The 22,835-nt window shown below is 42.1% G+C and overlaps 1 protein-coding gene across 10 annotated transcripts in view; it reads left to right on the top strand.

The window, feature by feature from the left end:
- The window catches only part of ERICH2 (glutamate rich 2), a 33,598-nt gene extending 12,882 nt beyond the window's left edge, over positions 1-20,716 (top strand). For 4 of the 10 annotated variants that reach the window (XM_077319745.1, XM_077319744.1, XM_077319746.1 and 1 more), the window contains 7 exons: positions 1,639-1,722; positions 3,814-3,896; positions 5,832-5,918; positions 10,495-10,682; positions 16,111-16,168; positions 16,491-16,562; positions 19,594-20,716. In XM_077319745.1, coding sequence (XP_077175860.1) covers positions 1,639-1,722; positions 3,814-3,896; positions 5,832-5,918; positions 10,495-10,682; positions 16,111-16,168; positions 16,491-16,562; positions 19,594-19,721 — 700 coding nt within the window. In that variant the 3' untranslated portion in view covers positions 19,722-20,716. Of the gene's footprint in view, positions 1-1,634; positions 1,723-3,813; positions 3,897-5,831; positions 5,919-10,494; positions 10,683-16,110; positions 16,169-16,490; positions 16,563-19,593 lie in introns of all 10 variants that reach the window. The other 6 variants (XM_077319754.1, XM_077319753.1, XM_077319752.1 and 3 more) reach the window with 3 other exon arrangements.
- The last annotated feature ends 2,119 nt before the right edge of the window (positions 20,717-22,835 follow it).

Here is a 22,835-nt window from a genome sequence, read left to right as displayed (position 1 = left end):
TTAAAGAGAAGTAGGTCTCATTAAAAAGCGGTTGGAGGTCCCTGTTTTATAGCCATTGCAGTAGATGTAGACCTGCCCTATCAGCACTCTTGTGCTGGCAGACGTCTCCTGTCTCTGACCCTTTTGTAAAGAGGCAGAAGTGGGTCTTGATTGCTTCAACCAGTTCTCCTAGTGCCCTTCTAGTCCCCTTGGACAATTCTTTGCCTTTGTTATCTGCCTAGGAAGCGAACTGAGATTTTTCTAAAAATCATTGTGGAAAGATACTTGGCTTTCTCCACCTCTCTCTTTTTTCCAGTGTTGAAAATGCCTAAACATTTTTTCATACTTCATTAGTCCATCTCTGAATTTGATTCCCAAGCATTCATGTGGTAATATAAATTTTGAAAGGAATGATACAATAACTGAAAATTAATTGTAACTAATAGCCAATTCTGCAATAAACTTTAACAAAATACATTTTTGAAATACAGATTGTACTTCCCCCCTCTTAAGCTTTTTTCCCCTGTGATAACTGGACTTTATTTCCAAATAAGACTACTGGCTAAATACCACTAGATCAGCAGTTTTCAACCGCTCTGAAGCCATGACCCCAACTGCGGCAGCAGCGGGAGCGGCATGTGCACGCACATGCGCAGGCGTACAACAGTCTGGAGGCGGCGTGGAGGCGGCCAATGCCATGGCGGCGCCGCCTGCTGCCACTGCTGGTCGCCACTGCTGCCTGCTACCACCTGCTGCTGCCGTCACTGGCTGCGGTGGCAACCAACCTGGGGACCCCGCGGAAGGGGCCAGGCGGCCCCAAATGGGGTCACGACCCCAAGGTTGAGAACTACTGCATTAGATCATTTGAGATTTTGGATACCACATTTTATAGTGCAAAACTGATAATTGTGGAGAGGAAATGAAATGATAAATACATATAAATTATTAATTGCCCACCAGCTAAACAAGACCTTTTTTGAGATTCACATTAATACCAGTGGAAGTTCTGTGATCTGATCTTTCTGCTCTGTAGTGTTGTGTTATATGAATTAACTTTTTTTACAAAAAGTTGTATGGTTTGTTCTACAACTTAAATCAGACTCCAGTTCATAACTTCTTTTAAGCTTAGGTAGAGAAATAATGACACTATTAATTTGACACTAGACCAAAATCAGCCCCTGATCTTGGTGACTCAAGGTATATATAAATACAGGAAGAAAAAGAGAGACCAGAGTGCCTGGCAAGAATGTTTGCATTTAAGGGCAAAGCAACACACATCTTTAGAGTTATATGATAAGATCCATTAGAGACAACGGTCAAAGGGTTGCCAACTTTGGGTTGGAAAGTTCCTGGCAATTTGGAGGCAGAGTTAGGGAAGGGGAGAGAGCTCAGCAGGGATCTGATGCCATAGAGCAGGGATGGTCAACCTGTGGTCCTCCAGATGTTCATGGACTACTATTCCCATCAGCCTCTCCCAGCATGTGCTGGGAGAAATTTGTAGTCCATGGCCATAACCATCTGGAGAGCCACAGTTTTGGCCACCCTGGTGAGCAGAAGGAAAGGAGATTGTAAGCTCTCTTGCGACTCCTTTGGACAGTGAAAAGTGGGGTATAAAAACCAAGTGTTCTTTTTTTGCTTTTTTGTTTTGAACCAAGGCAGCATCGGATGTAGAAAAGAATCCACAAGCAGGCCTTACACACCATCAAAGCAGATCTTGTTGTGTACAGCAAAATCATTAGAAAAGTAAGTCTTGCTTCAGCTGAGTCCTTCAGTTTGGTAAAGGAACCAATTGTTGACTGAGCTTTTTGAGTTGGTAGCTTTTGTACAATATTGTAGGTAGTAAATCTTCTTTTGGAATACTGAGGTAAGCTTTACAGTCATCATGGGGGAATAATGGTTCTCTGACATTGTGTGTTGTTGTTAGACTTTGTCTCTTAGCAAGAGCCAGCCACAGACTGTCAGTTACAGCAGGGATAGTCAACCTGTGGTCCTCCAGATGTTCATGGACTACAATTTCCATGAGCAAACGCTGGCAGCAAACGTTTACCACATCCGCAAGTTTAGCAGGAAGAGAAGAATTCTCCTTCCTCCCTTTGTTTGAGAAAAGATCTGCTTTAGGCATATAGGGAGATCCATCTTGAATCTTCAGCATGTAACAACTAAGGTGTAGAGCTCCTGTATGAGCTAAGGAAGCTATGTGTTTTATTGCTTTTTTACCTTCCAGTTTCCCCTATCCTGTTTAGCTAGTAAACTTGTCTTTTTATATACAGTATGTAACTGCATTGTCTGGTCTCATCATTTATATATTAACTCTACTATTTTTCTAACATAAACTCCCAAATTATACCAACAATTGTACATTGGGTGTGATTCCTGTCCTGGCAGTCTGTGGTGAATGAGAGGCAAGAGGGCAAGAGAGACTGTGACAGTTTTGGTGATGGAAAGGGACCCTGGCATGCTAGCATCTCTGTGTCTGGGGAGATGAAGAGCATCCTTACCCAATTCAGGGGGAAACACACTAACTCTTTGATGTGTTAGCACCTTTGATTTCCCACTCCTCCACATCCAGCCAGCTGGGTGACCTTGGGCTTGTCACAGTCCTGTTGGATTTGTTCTCACAGAGCAGCTCTGTCAGAGCTTTCTCAGCCCCACCTAGCTCACAGGGGAGAGAAAGGAGAGGCAATTGTAAGCTGCTTTGAGACTCCTTCCGGTAGTGAAAAGCAGGGTATAAAAACCAGCTCTTCCTCTTGTTTATTTTGGTGCACCTAGATTTTGTTCTCATAGTTCCCTGAGTTTGTGCCTTGTAGAAATAAAGTTGTTTAATTCGAGAGAGGCTGCACAAGTCCTTACCCACCAGCTTTTGGCTCCTTGGCATACTGTCTACTTAGAATGTATCTGACAAAGTGCGCCTGCACATGAAAGCTTATGCTCAAAATTTGTTGGTCTTAAAGGTGCCGCTGGATTCAACCTTTGGTCTATGGCACGCTACAGCAATACACTCCTGTGGAATTGGCCTCAGGCAAGCCATGAGAGTGAAGGGGATGGGATTTTTCCAGTGGTGGAGGCAGTGACAGTGACAGGGGAGACCCTCATCATGACAGAGGGCATGACAGTCATATTGAGAAGTGCAAGATGCTGCCATTCTGTTGAGGGCTTCTCTGTCTTTGCCAAGGTCCAGATAGTTGCTGATTAGTACATGGAAATTCTCACCATTATGAAGGCATTCTTCATTTTAAGGATTTCTAAATGTTATTGCCACCGATTGCCCCACGTAAGGAATTTCTAGTAGTGTCACCATGGTACCAGTGTCACTATGGTACCAGTGTCAGCACCAGCCCTGGTTCAGAGGTGGGGAAAAACCATTTGGGTAATACAAAATAAGCTGCAAGTGGCCATTTATGGTGAGTCAGCAGCCCACCATGCAAAAATGAACATGGAAGAGTGTTGTATATTGGGAGGGCAGGCTGAAAAGTTATGGCAATATGTCTTAAGATGTACAATAGAAGTATCCCCTTGTTCTTTGACTCTGCAGGGGCTCTACTGTGGTTTCTTTGATAAGTTGGTCAGGTCAAATGTCTTCTTCAGCACAGCAAGAAGTAGCCCCATCCCTGTCCCTCTGCAGTTCTATGACCACAATGGGCATGCTGTGTGCCTTTGGCTTGGGCCTACGAAATGAGATTGTTTGAACTGAGGCAAAGCAGCACTGCTCAAGCAGAGTTGGATAGCTTAGAATTTAGGACTACTGGATATCAGAAACTGACCATGTTTTTCTGCAGCCTGCATAAAACGTTCTGCCATTTTGTCTTTTCCCTTGAAAACAAATGCTATATTTAGGCAGAATACTCTAACTAGGACTTCAACAAATCAGAATCCAAAAATGACTGTAAGACTGCACGAGAGCATACAAGAAGAAGTAGGTAAGATTTTTTAACTCTGCAGGTATGGTTTGTGTGGTTTTGTATTTTTTGAGCAGAGCCTGGGAAATTTGTGTTCACAACCAACCTCAGCCCCATTTATGGCAATGGCCCCCTTCAGTTTTCATGTTTGATGGAAATTATGTTGTCTTATTCAATGGGAGAATGAAACAGTGGAGGCAACAAAGAGCACTAAAAGGCTGTGTGTATGATCCTTCCTTCCCTATGTGGAGTCAGTGCTGGTGCCAGGGAAGGACAGGAAGAAGGCTGTGTGGATCTCTGCTGCCATATGAAGGATGAATGTTTGGTGCTATCAGTCTCTGTATTTGCAATTAATTTAGATTGAAATATTTATGAACTGCTCTAATGATAGTAATAACTGCAATCCATTGAGATCATTGGTGGAATTCAGCTGGGAAAAGGGTGTTTAGTTTGTGTTAATGGATGACCTTTAATAAGGTTAGAATGTGATCACTTGACTACCTTGGGGGCTCCTGTTTGTGTGCTTAACATACTGGGAAAAGCAACGAAGGCATTCAACAACTTTCAGACCTGTGAACTGCACATGACTTAAGCTAGGCTTTCTCAAGAACAAGTCATGTCAGAGTTACCTTATCTCTTTTTCTGAGAAAGTGACTACCTTGCTGGATTAGAGGAATGCTGTGGATATCGCTTATCTCGATTTCAGTAAAGCTTTTGATAAGGTTCCACACAATATTCTTGTTGACAAGTTGGTAAAATGCATTATGTATCTTATTACTGTTAGGTGGATCAAAAACTGGTTGACAGAACTCACACAAAGATTGCTTGTTAATGGTTTGTCATTCCCTTGAAGAGGAGTGACAAGTGGAGTGCCTTAGGGATCTGTCCTGGGCCCTGTGTTGTTCAGCCTCAGGGGAGGGTGGTATACAAATGTAATAAATGAATTGGATGGAATAGAAGGGTTACTTATTAAATTAGCAGATGATACTAAACTGGGAGGGGAAGCAAACAGCAGTGGATTGAATCAGGATACAGGATGATCTTGGCAGGCTGGAAAAACTGGGCTAAAATGAATTTCAATAGTGAAATGCATTTAGGTATGGAAAAATCAAAGGCATCATTATTGGATGGGGGAGACCTGTCTTGGCAGTCGTATGTGCGAAAAGGATTGAGGGATCTTAGCAGACCGTACACTGAACATGAGTCAGCAGTGTGACTCAGAGGATAAAAAGGCTAATGGGATTTGGGGCTGTATCAAAAGAAGTGTAGTGTAGATCACACAAGGTGGTGGTTCCGCTGTACTCCATTCTGATTATACCTCACTTAGAGTACTGTTCAGTTTTGGGCACCAGAATTGAAGAAGGATGTAGACAAACTTGAGCGTGTCCAGAGGAGGGCAATGAATATGGAGGGGTTTGGAGACAAAGACATATGAGGAAAATTTGAGGGAGCTTGGTCACTTTAGCCTGGAGAGAAGGCAACTAAGAGGGGATATGATAGCCATTTTCAAGTACTTAGATGATGGAGCAGAGTTGTTTCCTGTTGCCCCAGAGGGTCAGACCAGAACCAATGGGATGAAATTAATTCAAAAGAATTTTCAGCTTAACTTCTGGAAGAAGTGCAATGTGGCTTGATTAAGAGAATGGAGGTTTCATTTTTGTTAGTATATATTGTTTTGTTAATATTTCAAATATATTATTGATTTCTGATGAAATAGCACTGAAGTGTCTTTTCCAAAGTATTGTGAATAACATACTAATGTCTTCTTCGGAATGGTATATTAATTGCATAACATTTACACTTAGTTGGCATATTTTTAAACATTATATATTGTTATTCTTTTAAATATATTTTTTGATAAACAAAATGTAGCCTGAGGTGGGAGAGAATTATGAATATCATTGTTGTAGTTAGTTGTGCTGCATTTTTCACTCAGTGTTTCTTTGCCCACCCCAGAAATCCATAATGATCCTCTCTTAAAAGATGATTTACCCAAACTGAATCATGAAACTGAGATAATTGGAGCAAAGACAGAATCAAAAGGTAAGGGTTGGTATAAACAAAATGTCAAGTTTTCTTCCTTCATGCATAGGATTTTCCTTTTTTTTGTCTTCTTTCTTGCTGAGCAGCCCCGTCTATCTATTTTCTTCTGACTTTTTTGTCTATGGCTGTCCCACATAGTTGCTTTAATATATATATATATTGATGATGTTGATCCAGCCTAGTGAAATGAGGGAAGAGACAAAATCACCTTCTTATATTCAACTTCTGAAAGGGCACACAAGAGGCTTTTGAAAGTTCAAAATAAAATGTTTTATTTAACTTAGAGGGTAAACTGTCAAGTGAAATCAGGGATAGAGGTGAACTGATAATAAAACTGAAGTAGCTTTGTAATTACACTGACTCCAGATAATGGATTGCCAATAAGGAAGTGCTTCTGCTATTCAAAAATGGTATTTTAAAGCTTTCAGGAGAGAGGCTTCCTTTTCCCTTTCTGCTTAAACATTCAAACATAATTTTCTCAGGTTCACTGACTCTTAAAGTGTAGAATGCAGGAACATAAAACCAAGTTCCCAATATCCTTATATATACACAGATCACGGATCACTCCTCTTTTAAGAGCTCTCCCCCTTTTCACTGGACAGGGATTACTTCCCTTAACTTGAAGCAATTTCCCTTTTTATCTTGAATCCTACCTTTATCCTCTCTGTTCTGCTCACTCTTTTTGCCTCCTTCCCAGTCCACAGTCAGTGCTTACCTGTCTCTCCTTCAGCTATCATTTCCCAACTGTTATTTCATAACTGTCTCTGTTCGCCGAATTCTATTTGAACAGCCTGTCACTCAAAGGTTCTCAGATTCTGTTAGACATTAACCTTTGACAGTCTGCCAGAGGCATTTTGTGATACTATCCCCTCACCCATTTTCAAAATTCCAAAATTTCCCCAAAGATCAACAAGATCGAGTCCTTTTTCTGAAATACTATACCGTCTTTTACTACACTGTTTCAATTTGTGAGAGAAATGCTTAATTTTAATTTTCTTTTTGTGTTTTACCACACAATGGATTTTTTATATCCTCTTTTACATACTGTGGCTGAAAAAATCTGAGATTCTTGTTCCTCTTCTTGTAACATGACATATCTGAGAGCAGTATCAAAGAAACAACTTAACTTTGTCTTGGTAATTTGAAAATGTACACTGAATTAACACATGTTGCAGCTGGCACCGTTTTAGAATAGGCATTTCTTCTGGTATGAGAGAGGATGGCTTCTTCTAACATGGTGTCTGCCACTAGTGACTTTTGTGACTACTAGTTTTAGATATTAATTAAACTTCTCCCAACAATTAACCAGGGTGCCTTTATAGTCTGAGTATCTAATGAATACATTAAACTGCAACTATAGTTCCATTATGGAGTCAGTCAAGGCATTAGGCATGTAATAGAACGATATGTGAATTAGACTACAGTTTTTAGAATATCTCTTTACTGGTATTTTTGTTCAATACTAGGTTTCAATAGGAAACCGAAACATGTTGTATGTAGCATGTTTTTCTATTCCCTAGGGAAATCTTGATTTGTAAAGTACACTGGTACCTCACATGACCTCCACGTAAGCTGAACTCTAGCATCAGAAATTGTGTGTGATGCCATTGTTTGCTCAGATCTGTTACATAAAAGGCCAAGCTGATGTAAAATTCTAACCCTGTAAGATCAGACTGAAGGTTCTGATACAAGTGAAGTTAGCAATGGAAAAAAATATACCTCGTGAGTGAGATTCATGGTCAAGTCTGAATTTGTTATATCTAGTCTGTGGCCATTTGACCTCAACGGGCGCCATAGAATCTGAACAGAATCTGACTTGTGGGTTTGAGGTTTCTTTTGGCTTGTAGTTAGTCACATTCAGGGGGTGTTTTGTTCTTACAAACTACATGTTGTTTCAATTTGTGAGAGAAATGCTTAATTTTAATTTTCTTTTATATATCATTCCAATGATAAAATTGTCTTTCCTTATGATCAATAAGGTAGGAGAATGATGCTAGATTAGGCACAGGAAACCCGGAACATGGACATCTACTTTAACAGTGCTTGAACCACAGTAATGGTGGAAAGTGCTGTCAACAGCTGAGTTATGGCCACCTTGTAGAGTTTCCACGGCAAGGGATGCTCAGAGGTGGTTTGCCATTGTTTGCCTCCATGTCACCACTCTCGTATTGCTTGGTGGTCTCCCGTCCATTTACTAGTGAGGACTGACCCTGCTTTTAGCTTTCAGGATCTGGTGAGATTGGGCTATCCTGGTCAGCGTGTTTGAACCCAAGAGGAGCAGAATTTTTGAGCCACTTGTCTCTATGTGTTTAAGATGTCCTGTCAGCTATATGCAGGTTTAAGAACACTTTCCTGGGAGTAAGCCCCATTAAGGAGATCTCTGTTGGCATGTGTAATAAAATGAATGTAATCCACTACTAAATTGCACGCAAGCATTAGCATTATGTATATTGGACTCTTGATACATTTGCCAAGGGGAAGGGACACAGTTAAACTGACAGCTGTGCTGTTGGTATTCAGGTTCGCTCTTCTTTATAGATGACCCCCCTTTTAAGAAAATTACTCGCATATGTTGATGATAACCTAAAAACTTCTGAATTCATTCAGTTCTCTCTATCCTTCCAAAGTGCTATGCAATATACAGTATGGCGCATGATGATGCGAAAGTGAGCTTGTGCCCCATTTCCTTAAATTGGCCACCCATAGTCTTGGTCTATAAGGGTATAGAGTGCCAAGTCCGAGGATGTCAACGTTCAGTGTGCAATTTAACAGTGCTGACCTTTCTCATTACAGCTGCATTGGAGTTCAGAAGGAAACTGGGTTTTATTTCGTTCTATGAAAAAGGCCTTTAGCATTTTCTATTATTCTCATTGTGATCTACGGCAGGGGTAGTCAACCTGTGGTCCTCCAGATGTCCATGGACTACAATTCCCAGGAGCCCCTGCCAGCAAACTCTGGCAGGGCCTCATGGGAATTGTAGTCCATGAACATCTGGAGGACCACAGGTTGACTACCCCTGATCTACAGGATCACATGAATGCTTTAGATAATTGTGGTCTAATTAATTATACTACTGTTGTTGCTTTAAATATTTTGCTAGGAAGTGAGTCCCACAAAACCACTGCATTTTATCTTTACCAAATCCTAATATATTCTAAGAAGCAAAGACCCTTGAGAAAACGTGGGACATGGAAGAAGAAGAAGAAGATGAAGAAGACGAAGACAAAGACGAAGAAGAAGACAAAGAAGAAGAAGAAGTGGTTCTTATATGCCGCTTTTCTCTACCCGAAGGAGGCTCAAAGCGGCTTACAGTTGCCTTCCCTTTCCTCTCCCCACAACAGACACCCTGTGGGGTGGGTGAGGCTGAGAGAGCGCTGATATCACTGCCCGGTCAGAACAGTTTTATCAGTGCCGTGGTGAGCCCAAGGTCACCCAGCTGGTTGCATGTGGGGGAGCGCAGAGTCGAACCTGGCATGCCAGATTAGAAGTCTGCACTCCTAACCACTACACCAAACTAGAAGGAGACTATACCCAGAAGGAGGAACTCCCGCATTTCTAATATGACTCATGGAAGAGTGTGCACACAGTATGATGAGAGACCCACAGTAGGCAACCCCATGTCATAGCTGGACAGATGCCGCAAGCTTGCTAAAGCTAAGCAGGCATGGCTCTGCTCCATCCCTGGGTGGGAAGCCTTGGAGGAATATGGAAGAAGATCAGCAAATCAAACAAGTGAAACAGTTACAACGGACTATATACACATTATGTCATCTGCCCTCTCAAGTTTGCTCATTGAAGAAAAATGTATTGAGGTTTGAAAGGGCAGGTGACATAATGTGTATATAGTCCGTTGTTACTGTTTCACTTGGGTGTAGTCTCCTTCTGCCATATCCCACATTTTCTCAAGGGTCTACTGACCCTCAGGAAAGGCCAAAGTACAGAACTAGAGCTTTCTGGTAAGAGTACACTGAAGTCTTTAACGGCTGCATTTGTTCAATGGGAACTGATTATTGGGAGATGATATCCAGAAAAGCTCTTATTCAAGGACTCATCTTTTAAAAAGTAACCACCATTCTTCAAGGTGAAAGGGCGGGGTCATGATTTGTAAGTGCTGGGGAGAGAAGTGATATATAAGTGTTGATGTTTGGAACACGGTGATAGAATTTACTCAGGGTGAAGACTCAGGATGGGGGGTACAGGTCTTCTTATTTCTGCCTCTGGCTCTCTTTGGGTCTACAGAAAGTGTAGGAACGCCTCTTTGTCCCCTTGTGGTTCTGCCTGCATATCTTTGTAAAGAGTACCAATAATACAAACATCTTTGCCAGTGGTCCTGAAGGCAGAGAGTGGTAGGGAGTCCTGAGTCTCTTAGGACCCAAGGTGAGTCTTCAGTCTACTGCACAGATACTTTATAGCATTCCTCTTATGCCTGTCTGAATATTTGACACAGGGAGTAGCTAAATGATTGTCATTTTGCTTGTGTTAAGATGAATTAATTAATATTACTAGTTACTCTGCTCACGGCTGTTGTCACTTGTCTTTTTTCTGTGTGATGTATTCATTTGCGCTGGTGAATAAGAGGAAACGTTCAAGAATGTTGAAAAGACCCCCCATAGTGAGGCCAGGGCCGAGACCCAAGGGAGCTGTGTGGACGAGCAAAATGCTGATGAAAAGCCTTCCGACAGTTCGGATGACGACGGATGCAACCGTGAGCAGACTGGTGGTAAAGCTGAGAAGCGAACTGCACCGCTGGAATTAATGGGAGAGGTACACCATCGTTCCTGACCCTTTATCAAATGAACAGGCTATCTTGTAGGGGAAGAAGGTTATGGAGTTCCTCCAGTGAATTGCATAAAATTATCAAATTCTGCTTAAAATTAGCATTATTGTATATTTAGCAGAACAGCACGTATGGTGGAATACAGATCGTGATGGTGTGTGGATCCAAGCAGGATGAGGCAGACATGGCTACCCCCAAAAAGAGCATTGTGGGAATTCTCTTGTCATGTGAAAAAAGCTACTTTGCACCTCAGTTTGAATAATGTGCACCAGCCTGTCTGCCTGCAAAGTGAATGCAAACTGGTGAGACAGTAACGTTCTATTTGCCACTGTAAGCAACTGTGTTCTAGCTGAAGACACTTTTGCACAGTGCTATCCTAAACAGAGTTACAGCCCATCTATTCCTATTGGTTCAGTGGATTTTGAAGGATGTGACTATACTCAGGACTGCATTGGGAGTCACTCCCCAGATACTGTGCTTAAAATTTCATTTTTTTACTTTTTCTGGCAACCTTCTACAACCTTATAGCTACTTCTGTTCAAACTACAAGCAATATTAGCATATAATTTAATTTTTTTAATTCTCTTCCTTGGTTTGTCACCTTAACTTAACCAGAACAAAAACAATAAGGTTTAACTGGTATATCAAAACTGCAATATCAGAATACATATGGGGAAAGTTCTCCGAAGCAGCAGCCTAGGACACTTTCCCTAGTCTTTTTATTTTGCCTTTCTTGCTTTTTTCCCACTCTTTTCAGTGCACATCTCAATATCCTTTTAGATAATTTAGACAGAACAATAGATCAAAGACTCTCCGAATGAACGTATTACAGGCACCAATCAATACGTAACACCCCGGATTTAAGTGCAATTCGAAATGTGTTTTGACAAAAACCATTTTGCTCATAAAATCAGAGTGTTACCGTTTTGCCATAGAGGGGTTTTAGACACAATTTGTCTTAATAAAAATTCTAAAGTGTGTGTTTTATGCACATTTGGCGACTAAAGCATAATCCCAAATGAAGCAAGTCTTCTATCTAAATGGATCTTGTTCTGAAAAGTGGGCACATATCAAATGATATTCAACTGAATCATATATTTACTGCCTCTATTTGATTCTTAATTTATGAAACTAATTGAAATAACCTAGATATTTAACACAACACATCCATAAATGCTGATGAACACAAATGTCCAATAATTGCTATGGAAAGTTAAATGTTGTCTATTCTAGAACTGCAATTTATTCCAGATAAAGAAGGGCGGAAATTAATAATTCTTGAAGTCATGTAAAGCTCCGGTTGTTTTCAAGACAACAGTTTGTTACCACCAAGCAATCCCTACATTATTATTATTGTTAGATAATTACGTAAGTGTACTGAACTGAGGATTTTTCAAAGCTAAACCAAATTTTGTTAGCCGTAATAAGCCTTACATTTAGATTGAAGCAAAGCAGCAATTTCCAAATTAAAACACTGGTAGGCTTTTCAGGAATTTCCATAGTTGTTAGCAACTAAGCGATAGCCAGCACCTACAGGAGTGGGAATGATGTAACCCCACCCCCCAACCCCCACACGTACACGCCTTGGAAGCAGCCACATGGAAAACTTGTTTCTTATTGCTGGAATGTTGGACTTTGCCTTTTACATTTCTAGTGCTGCCATTAATACATATACTAGCTGGAAGAGAAGTGCCTGTGGATCATATGATACATGTTTATAAAGCACAGTAGCGGTCAAAAATGACATGTAGGTTTGCTGAGCAGTGCTTTGTTGAAGCAACAAAGCTAACATATGGTGTCACAATATCTTTGAGTGTAGTGTTTTAATTTCCTGTCATGCTACATAATAGGATTCAGTTCCCTGGGGTCAAAAGCACTGCCTTGGGGGAAGTAGAATATGGGAAGGATCTGTAACCATCACTGCTTTCTGTGGGCAGATCACAGGATCCACTCCTTAAATTATATAATTATATGGTTCCGCGTGTTTTTAAGCTGCCTTAGGGAAAGGGCAGGGTATAAATGTCTTCAATAAATCTGTAACATAAATCTGAGGCTGAGAGAGCTCTGACAGGACTGCTGTGATAATAGCTTTATCAGAACTGTGTCTAGCCCAAGGTCACCCAGCTGGCTGCACGTGGAGGAGCGGGGAGTCAAACCTGGCTCGCCAGATTAGAGGCTACCACTTTTAACCACTGCACTACGCTGGCTCCATCAAACTCATCCAACTATTTTGTTCAACGTGCTCCTTATTGAATCTGCCGTCACCAACTTAATGGCTTTCTAGCACAGTGGCTGATCAGAAGCATGGAGCTATCTACTGAAAAATAATGATCCTAATTATTGATGAAGATGAATGCAACTGTGCTGATAAGAACGACAGCAACTGTAGAGAGAACAGTGTTGCTTCCATATTAATTTCAGGACTTGCTTGGCTATTGACTTGGAAATTGGGCTAATTTTAGAGCAAGCGTTACAGTGCAGCGCTAAGCCGAGTGACATCCATCTAAGTGACTCTGTTTAGGATTTGTTAAATAACTGGCTAAAGTAATAGGGCAGGAATAATTCACTTTTCTTGCATTTGCAACCAAGTATCCTAAAGATAAGTTGTAGTAGGAATAAACTGTTTGAAATAACTTGCTCTCTTGTGCAAAACAATGGCTTCACTGAACTAACTTACGGTGGTTGTCTGAATTTGGGCCACTCTGTTAACTGGGGTTAATTGGGGCCTGTGAAGCCAGAATCTGAAACTATCGGAATGGGAAGATCCTGGTTTAATTCTGGTGTGTACTTTCTTGAGGACCTTTTTCTAGATAGCGGAGAAAAGGACATGAAGTCAGTATTGTCTTGGCACACAGAAATGTGCCAAGCCCAGTTTTGCAAGCTAACTGTCGTTAAAGTAAATCACAGTTTTGTGAGATGTCTGAAATAAGCCTTAGAATAGTAATGTTCAACATTGTGTACCAAGTACTAAACATTTGTGGGTCATTTACCCTTATGTGTTCATTGTGTCAAATAACATACTCATTCCAGTTAATTCAATAATAATGCATCTAAAGGGGAATAGGTAATGAATATGCGATGCCATTTAGAAGAAGAAGAAGAGTTGATTTCTATATGCCGCTTTTCTCTACCCGAAGGAGTCTTAAAGCGGCTTACTGTCACCTTCCCTCTCCCCAGAACAGACACCTTGTGAGGGAGGTGAGGCTGAGAGAGGCTGATATTCCTGCTGGGTCAGAACAGTTTTATCAGGGCTGTGGTGAGCCCAAGGTCACCCAGCTGATTGCATGTGGGGGAGCGCAGAATCGAACCCGGCTCGCCAGATTAGAAGTCCGCACTCCTAACCACCACACCAAACTGGCTCGGGTTCGGATTTAAAACTTCTGATTTTTTCCCTAGGGAAAATCGCAGCCAGATTTCCACTTTTTGTATCAGATTGTGCATAAACTGTGTGCTCCTAAAGTTGTATTAAGACAAGTGATATCTAGGAAGTCCACGTGGGGTGGAAATTAGTATTCCAACTTTGATTTTGTAATAAAAAAATAAAATCGCAACACTTTTTGGCCTCAGTACATCTTGAATCAAATCAGAGTATTGATCTGAAGCTTGAGGTGTGCTCATTCCGGAGTGTTTTGATCCATTATTCTGTCTTAATTATTTTGAGAGCTTCCAAGCTGTGCACAGAGAAAAGAGGGAAAAGCGAGAAGGGCATAATCAAAGCATCAGGAGATGCTTAGAATGTTTTTTCACATGCCCATCTGAGCCTTGCAGTGTGGGGGATCTTTTTCTTGCCCTTCGTCTGAGGACCTGTTCTTTTCTGAGCTAGTCTGCCTAGCCTGTATCTTTTTTAGTCTGGGATGGGATATTATGAATCTCCTTGTACCTTTCCAGAGTCATACTACTTCCACTGAACAACAGTATGCCTTAGTCCTACTTCACAAATGGGATATCCTCTAGGCAGCCTCAGGTGCTATTTCACCACTTCTGAAGTTCTTTCAGCCAGCCTTCAGATGTCTGGCTTAATTCCTTTCAAACATGCTCTTTCAGCTTTTCTCCCGGTATCCATGTGTGCAGGTGCAAAACTTGAAAGCTCTTAAGTGTGTGAATAGCAGGTGTCCAATGTAGAAGGACAGGCGTTTTTGTAAGCCCTCGTGCTCCAATTCAGTTGACCATGTAGGCCGGTTGGTTTACAGCAGGGGTAGTCAAACTGCGGCCCTCCAGATGTCCATGGACTACAATTCCCAGAAGCCCCTGCCAGCATTCGCTGGCAGGGGCTTCTGGGAATTGTAGTCCATGGACATCTGGAGGGCTGCAGTTTGACTACCCCTGGTTTACAGTTTCGTTTCAGCCTTCCTAAATCCATGTGTGATTTCAGTCAGCTTTGCACGGAGCCATTTCCTGAGCCCGTTATGCAATGCACTTCCAGCATACTTTAGAAGTAGATTATCCTGTTCCGCACTGAAAAATCCAGCCTCAAAAGCACACTGATGTGCATTATCCAATGTGTGCATAGTGGGCCCAGGGCATCTGGCTGCCCTAGCTGTGGAATGAGGAGCCTGTTGAAGCTGGAAAGTCAAACAAGAAAAAAGAAAACTGTGAGAATGCAGTAATGCAGCGGTAGTTTATTTATTATTTAATTTATATCCCGCCTCTCTTGACAAAGTGATCTCGAGGCAGCTTACAGAATATAATGTAAAACAATATAACCCATAAAACCCCTACAGTTTCAAATCCAAATACCTACAGCAATTACAGTATTAACCCCAATGGTGGAATAGTGTTAACTAATAGCACGGCCGGAGCAAACCACATTATTTTAAGGGTTTATTATCTAAAATATTTCCAGGCCTTCCTTTCTCTTAGGACCCAAGGTGGGTCTTCAGTCTACTGCACAGATACTTTATAGCATTCCTCTTATGCCTGTCTGAATATTTGACACAGTCAGCTCTGTCCACCTACAACTGCATTCATCCGCTGATATCACTCAAGGCTTCAGATCTACCACACCAAGCAATGATGCTTAGCATTGGGTGGAACCCGAGGTTTGTAACTCCAGGCACCCCCCGCCCCCAGCCTCAACGCCTGATTTAGTTGCCTAAGCATGAGTAGTAAATATACAGAGATATCCATGGAAGGACTAACTCAACATTATATAATACAGAACCGCCAACTGTAGAAAATCCCTTTTAATGTGACATCATTATTTACAAAAAGCCTGCTGTCAAACTGATATATTTTGAACAAATGTTTCCAATCCCAATGCATAGTTACCAGATGGCACAAAAACCAACCAATTACCATATAGTAAAAAAGATAGCACAGTTATTTTGCTTCAAATGTTGTTAAAAACTGCATATCTAGGTTTGAGGGGGATATTGGCACTAACCTGTTTGTTTTAAAATATATTGTGCTCCACAGTTTCTGAAAGCAATAATGGAGCGAGAATACAGTCTTGCCAAAAAACTTTGTCAAATGAGTAAGTATGCTTATCACTTACCTGGTTTGTGTTGTTTCTCTGTGCCTCCGTTTTCTAATTTATGAATTAGGAAATGGTTCATATTGTAAATCATTTCTGTCTTTCTACCTGCTGTTTATGTGGCTGCAAGAACTGTAATGCTAGTAACTTTCTTTTTGAATATGTATTATGGATAAAATTGGAATTTACTTCCAAGTTAGAACAATTTAGAATTCCTCCCAAAATCTACATGAAATAGAACTGGAGCTTGCCCAGGTAGGGGGAGGGGTCAGTTTTCCACGTCAGCATTTGAACTTTAATCCTCCTCCTTGTCAAATTCCAGTTCTTATATATGAACCTCAAAATCCTGAAGCCAAGCAGTTTCTTCCACTTATTGAAAGAAAACTACAATTAGGTAAGTTTAAGGGAGTGGGGAGGTAACTACTGCATTATAAACATGCTTTCTAATGGCAAAAGAACAATTATATCTGCAAAACAGATGATCAAGGCCTTCTTCCCATCATGCTTTAGTGCTTTAAGGTTGATGACTGGTGATTCGGTGGCATTATTTTATGTTGAAAGCAAATGTGGTTTTTCTCCTTACTGTTGCCAAGCAGTATTCCTGACTGTAGACAGTTGACTTTCAAGGTAGTAAAAAATGGAAAGTGTAACTTTGTTTCAGAATCAGTGATAGTGGAGGAGAGGCTGTGATCTGCGTCACAATTTATGGGCCAAACCTGGGCTGAATCTGTACGGAGCTTTTATTCCAATCCCAGGTCAGGTCAATTCAATCCCTGCCGTCTACACAGAATGTGATTTCCATTTTGATTTTGGGCAATTTAAATTTTCCCTCTGCAACAGGCATGATTGATCCGGAGTGACCCTACCTTTCTCCCGCGATATCCTGGACTGGATATAACCCTCAATATTTGAAAAATTGGCATGAGTAAGCGTGCAGCTGTCTGCTTTTCCCGAAATAACTTGCTGCCGAGCCTCCAACACTATAGAAAAGCCCTGATCAGCCAGGGTGTCAGTTCCTAGTTCCTAGGTTGCAAGGCTTCCCCTCTCTCAGCAGAAGTTCCAGAAGCCCTAACTTCTCTCAGTAGAGATTTTCCTCTTGGATTTATTCCCCCTCCTCTGCTGTCTCCAGTCCTCTCCCCCCCCTTCAATAAAAGAAAGAGGCTCCTGCTACACTTGGCTCTCCTCCTTCTGAGCTTCCCTAATCACGTGCAGAACACTTTCTGTTTCAATTGGGGGGGGGGAGTTCAAATGAATGTGAATTCAGCAGGATCCCCAACGGAATAAACAAAGTAAGTGCAGAGTCAGCCCTGGTATGCCATTATAGAAGTGATGCATATTCTGAAGCAAATAAAGTGTGAGGAGATCCACTAACACTTGAGTGCACATAGCATACATGTGTCAAGGTGCCACAACTAGTCATTGCTCCTCGGGGTCGCATGTGCTGTATGTTTGGAGTCATGCATCTCGACTTGACACACGATACGTTTACCATAGTGAGCGCCAGTGCATCTGCATGTATGAAACAGCTTCCTGGGGTCGACTAGCATTTGCCATTATGGTGATCCAAAGGCTGTTGTTAAAGAAGGATTGGCAGTCTTGGACTATATATCTTCTTCTTTTTTTCCCCCAGCCAGTCCTGGAAGATAGTATTGCTGATTCTAGGCAACAGTTCCAAAGATTTAGATAGCTGCTCTGTGCAGAGATGAAGAAATATTTCAAGCACTACCATAAAAATTGCAAATGCTCAGTCAATAAAATGCTGGAATTTTCCCAGACCTTTTCACAGTCAAAACTGGCTGTTGCTGTGAGAGGAAAGCTAGATGAGTTTCCCCTTGTGACTCAGGATGGATAGGAATAAAACAGATTTAAAAACGACAGCATGATTTCCAGAAGACCGTCGCACAGCAGTGAGAAGGGTCTATAAGTTTTGATTCCTGCTGTGCCGTTTTTATGTGAACGGGTGGCTTCACAGAACGAGCTCAGCCTTGTTGGGTGTAGTGCCCACAGGAACTGACTTTGGTTGAGCAAACTACGCAGTGCTTCAGCAACTCCATATGCGGCGCTGCCTCCCCTATGCTGCCTTGTGTAGCCCATCGCGGTGCGACTCTCTGGGATGAGATGAGCAGGATGGCAGCGCCACTGGACAGTGACGAAAGGAGGTCCCGCCAAGGGTTCAGTCCGGCCAACATAGTGTAGCAGCAGACTCGAATCCCCACTCCTCCTCCACGTGTAGCCAGCTAGGTGGCCTCAGACTAGTCACAATCCTCTTAGGGTTGTTCTTGCTGAGTAGATCTGTCAGAGCTCTCTTGGATGCACCTATCTCACAGGGAAGAGAGAAAGGTGTTTGTAAGCCGCATTGGGACTCCTACGTAATGAGAAACTGCTAAAATCCAACTAAATAAAACAGGTATCTTCTCTCTTCCTGGTAACCACCACGTCCTTTTTCCTTTCCTTGTCTTTCTCTGCTTCTCAGTCACTCAACAAGCTACTTTTTATCTTCCTTCCATCTTTAGCTATATTTATTAACTTCATTTATACCCTGCTTTTTCACATTGAGAGAGCCAGCATGGTGGCATAGTTAAAAGATCTGCCAGTTTCCTCTAATCTGGAGAACCGGGTTTGATTCCACCACTTCTCCATATGCAGCCAGCCAGGTGACTTTGGACCAGTCACAGTTCTCTTGGGGCTGTTCTCACAGAGCAATTATGTTAGAGTTCACACCAGGGTGCCTGTTGTGGGGAGAGAGGAAGGAAAAGCAATTGTATGCCACTTTGAGACTCCTTTGGGTAGTGAAAAGTGAGGTATAAAAACCAGCGCTTATTCAATATGTAATGAAAACCTGCTCAAATCTGACTAAATAAAGCAGTTTAGTGGCATCTTAAATTTATTCTGACATAAGCATTTTGTGAGTTAGAGTGCCACTTGGTCATGAAAGCTTATGCTGGAATAAATTTCCTTAGCCTTTATGGTGCTTCTGGACTCAAGACATGCAGCAAAAGCAACCTAATAAACCCAAGATTTAAAAGCACCGTGTGGTCAGAGGAAACTATGAGACTAAATATCTCTGACAAACAAACACATACAGAAATTACAAATAACCTGGGTATTAAATAAGTCTGCTGTAAACATGTAAGCAGTTAGTCTATAGGTGATTAAGGCCGCTGGTTTCAGAACTAGTGGCAGGAGGTCAGCCCCTCCACGTATCTTCCCACTGCTGAAGGAAAAACTCACGGACAATCCCATGCCTGTCGCTTTTCCCCTCAGATCTGGGAACCTTCTAGATCTGAGGGGCGAACAATGGGCAGTCTGGGTGCAGCTGGTACCTGGGCAGGAAAGAGGGAGGGTGTGGCGGGTGATGGACTCTGGAGGCTAGGAAGCCACTCCCAACTTGAGTGATCCACGCGTTCTCTCCGTTTCCATGTTAGAAAGTATACAGGAGGCTGACGGTGAAGGAACTGATGAAGAGAGCACAGAGGAGAGCGATGAGGAAACTAGCGATACGGAAGACAGCGGGACCGAAACCGAAGCAAGCTCTGAGGAGTCCGATACTTAGGAATTTGGGAGTGCCAGGAAGGAGTGCATCTTTTTTTAAGAATAATCAAAAAAATCTTGCTATTAAACCAGCTGATTTTATTGTGCACATTTCGAAATTTCCTTTTATGGTATTTTCTTTCCCTACTTAACATTGCCTCATTGTTCCGGGACGTCTGTTTGGCAGTTTTCAGCAGCCTGCAGACTTGTTGACTGGAGACATAACTCCAGAGATAAATTCTAATTTGAGCAGCAGGGGAGATTTTTTTTAAAAAACCACTGTGGTATGTTTTATTAATTATGTAGACTTGATTCATGGGGTAAGTTTTGATGATTTTGAGAGCCTGGATATTTTGAGACTAGCTAGCTGTGAGGTCAGATGTGGTTACGGGATAGGGGAGGGGGGGCGGTCAGGAGTGGTTTGGGTTGCCCATTGACAAGGTTACATTTGATTGACGAGTAGGCTGGAACGATTTAGTTGATTGTTGGCAGTGCAATCCTAAGCAGAATTGCATCCTTCCAAGACCATTATTTATTTATTTGTATATCGCCCCCTCCGAACAATAGGTTCAAGGAAGTTCACAACAGTAAAAGCACATATGCAATAAAATACAATAATTAAAACGCAGTAATAAAACACAGATTAAAAAAGCCACCCAAACTTCTCCACTCCCTCCACCGGCTACCTAGACTGGAGATGGTATTAAATAAATAAATAGATTGGCGGGGGATGGGGGTGGGCATTGGCTTTAGTGGACTAAGCACCTCTGTTTAGGACTGTACTGTTAATCAGTTAATTGAACAGCTGTTATTTTATATTACCGGCACTTAACAAAAAACACCTGGCATCACCTTTCAAGAGGCATTAACACTTTTACTGAAAAGTCTCTTTCCCAGATGGTGCCTCCTGTAGAATGTATAAGCAAATACAGTATACTTTTTTCCCCTTTGGAATAATTGTTTGATTCATATGCAGAGTGATACAGATTTATTCAATAAATTATCTTTGTTGCTTGATCATATGAATTTTTGTATTCCGTTAGAGACCTTTTTAAAAATTGCTGGTTTTAGTTGGGCGACTGCTAGAGCAGAATTCTAACGTTAGCCTGCGGAATGGCATCGTAACAGAGTTCAAAGTCCAGGTATTGGTTGTCTTGCCTTTTTACTAATTTGGTTTTCACTTTGGTTGTGAGTATGGAGCTATATATAAGCATGTGGTTTGCATGACAAAAGAATCCCAAGTTAATTAGGAAGAACTTTTCTAGACAGTTGGAACCCTATTTAGGAAATAATGAGACTCAGGGATTCAAATTTGTGGAGGCAAGTGGCTCTCCTGTAATAATGAATAAAACTGGTTAACAGACAGAATGAGGGCCCAGTCCATTTCATAGGACAGCTCCCAGGAGACCACCACCAAGTCTTGTTCCCCCCCCCCGTCTTCTCCGATCATGCACAAGGTCTTGTGTGTTATATGCTGTCCAGTCATTTTCAACATACAGCAACCTGATGTACACAGTCCCAGTCCTTAATGGGTAATGAGGGATTGGTTCCTTCCGCCCATATCTTGTCCAGTCATCTCCCTTCTAATCAATCAGGGGACACATTTGCAATCTCCCAAGTGGAGCAAAGAGGACTGTCTGAGGATATGGGTTGGGCCACATACAAATTGTGACATCCTGAACAGTTACATCCCTGTAATATCAATTGACTTAAAACGGACTCTGAAGGGTGGGACAAACCTCTCTTGTGCTCTATGCTGATCGTACCATGGGGTAGTCAGGAAAGGACAATATATTTTCCTTGCTTATCCTCAGGAGGTTGTAGAAAGCTCACGTTAAAATACCTCACAGACAGAAGAAACAAAAATCCCACAGGTCCCATGAACAAGACCTTTTCTGTACTTATAGATGACTAATAATAACATAAGATGTGTAAAAATTAACATAAAATTCTAGATCCTAGTCTTACTCTCCAGCTACTCCGCCACACTGGCTGACATGAATATGAGCAGACAGAATTTCTTATTAGTAGCTTGTTCTCTCAATGTCTACTGTGCTATCACATGTTCAGGAACTTGTCGACCTCAATCAGAAAGTGTCAAGACGCACGTGTCCCCACTCTCCTAGAATGGTATCTCCCAGCTGCACGAGTGCCAGAGAGCAAAATAGGTGCCACTCTGCTCATGTCCTTTGGGACTGCACAGGTGGGTGATTACAAATCACAGGAGCCAGGCTCTCTGTAGACCAAACAATAGGTGGGATGGACAACTGAAGATGTTCAACTGGCAACAGTTCACAGAAGGCAATTTCTGCCTTCTCCCTCTAAATCCAACATCCAATCTGGTCTGTGTATATCATGCAGGATTTCACAAAAGTGGCTGAAGGGCTAACCTAGGTATCTTGCAAGCTTTCCATCTAATCTTCTATGGAGTGGAATCTCAGTACCAGCAGACAGTGGTAGCAATTAATTGACTGGATGAAGCTCTCACCTGGTTCTGGGGGGGGGGCCCAATCTCATCAGTTCAAAAGCTGAGTCTGCCTTGCTTAGTATTTGGATAGGAAACCACCAAGGACGTCCAGGGTGGCGATGCAAAGGAAGGCAATTGCAAACTATCCTTTTTAGTCTCTTACCTTGGAAACGTTAGCAGTGGTTCTCAACCTGGGGGGTTGGGACCCCTTTGGGGGTCAAATGACCCTTTCACAGGGGTTGCAGCAGGGCGAGCAGCTTAGCCAGGGGGGGGTGCTGCCACTGTTGCAGTTCCACCTGCAGGTGCCCACACTCGGCCGCCAGCCACTCCAGCAGTGCCTCCAGTGCAGTGCAGTGTCCTGCCAGGTGCTTCAGGTGGCAGCGCAGCTTGGTGGAACAAGAGGCAGATCTGAACTGAGAAACCCCAGAAAAAAAAACCAATTTATATACAATCTTATTTACAAAAATGATCTTCAAGCCATTGGTCAGTTTGGGTTTAATTTCTGTGAAAGAACACTTGCATAATTTTATGGTTGGGGGGTCACCACAACATGAGGAGGGTCGCGACGTTAGGAAGGTTGAGAACCACAGCCTTGGGGGGTTGTGGTTAGACAGTCTTGGTTTGTCAGTACTTTATATACATGTAACTTAGACACACCCTTAAATAAGG

Source organism: Paroedura picta, chromosome 2 (assembly GCF_049243985.1).
Source record: "Paroedura picta isolate Pp20150507F chromosome 2, Ppicta_v3.0, whole genome shotgun sequence".
Classification (NCBI taxonomy): domain Eukaryota; kingdom Metazoa; phylum Chordata; class Lepidosauria; order Squamata; family Gekkonidae; genus Paroedura; species Paroedura picta.
Note: the sequence above shows the minus strand (reverse complement) of the source record. Positions and strands in the feature narration are given on the sequence as shown.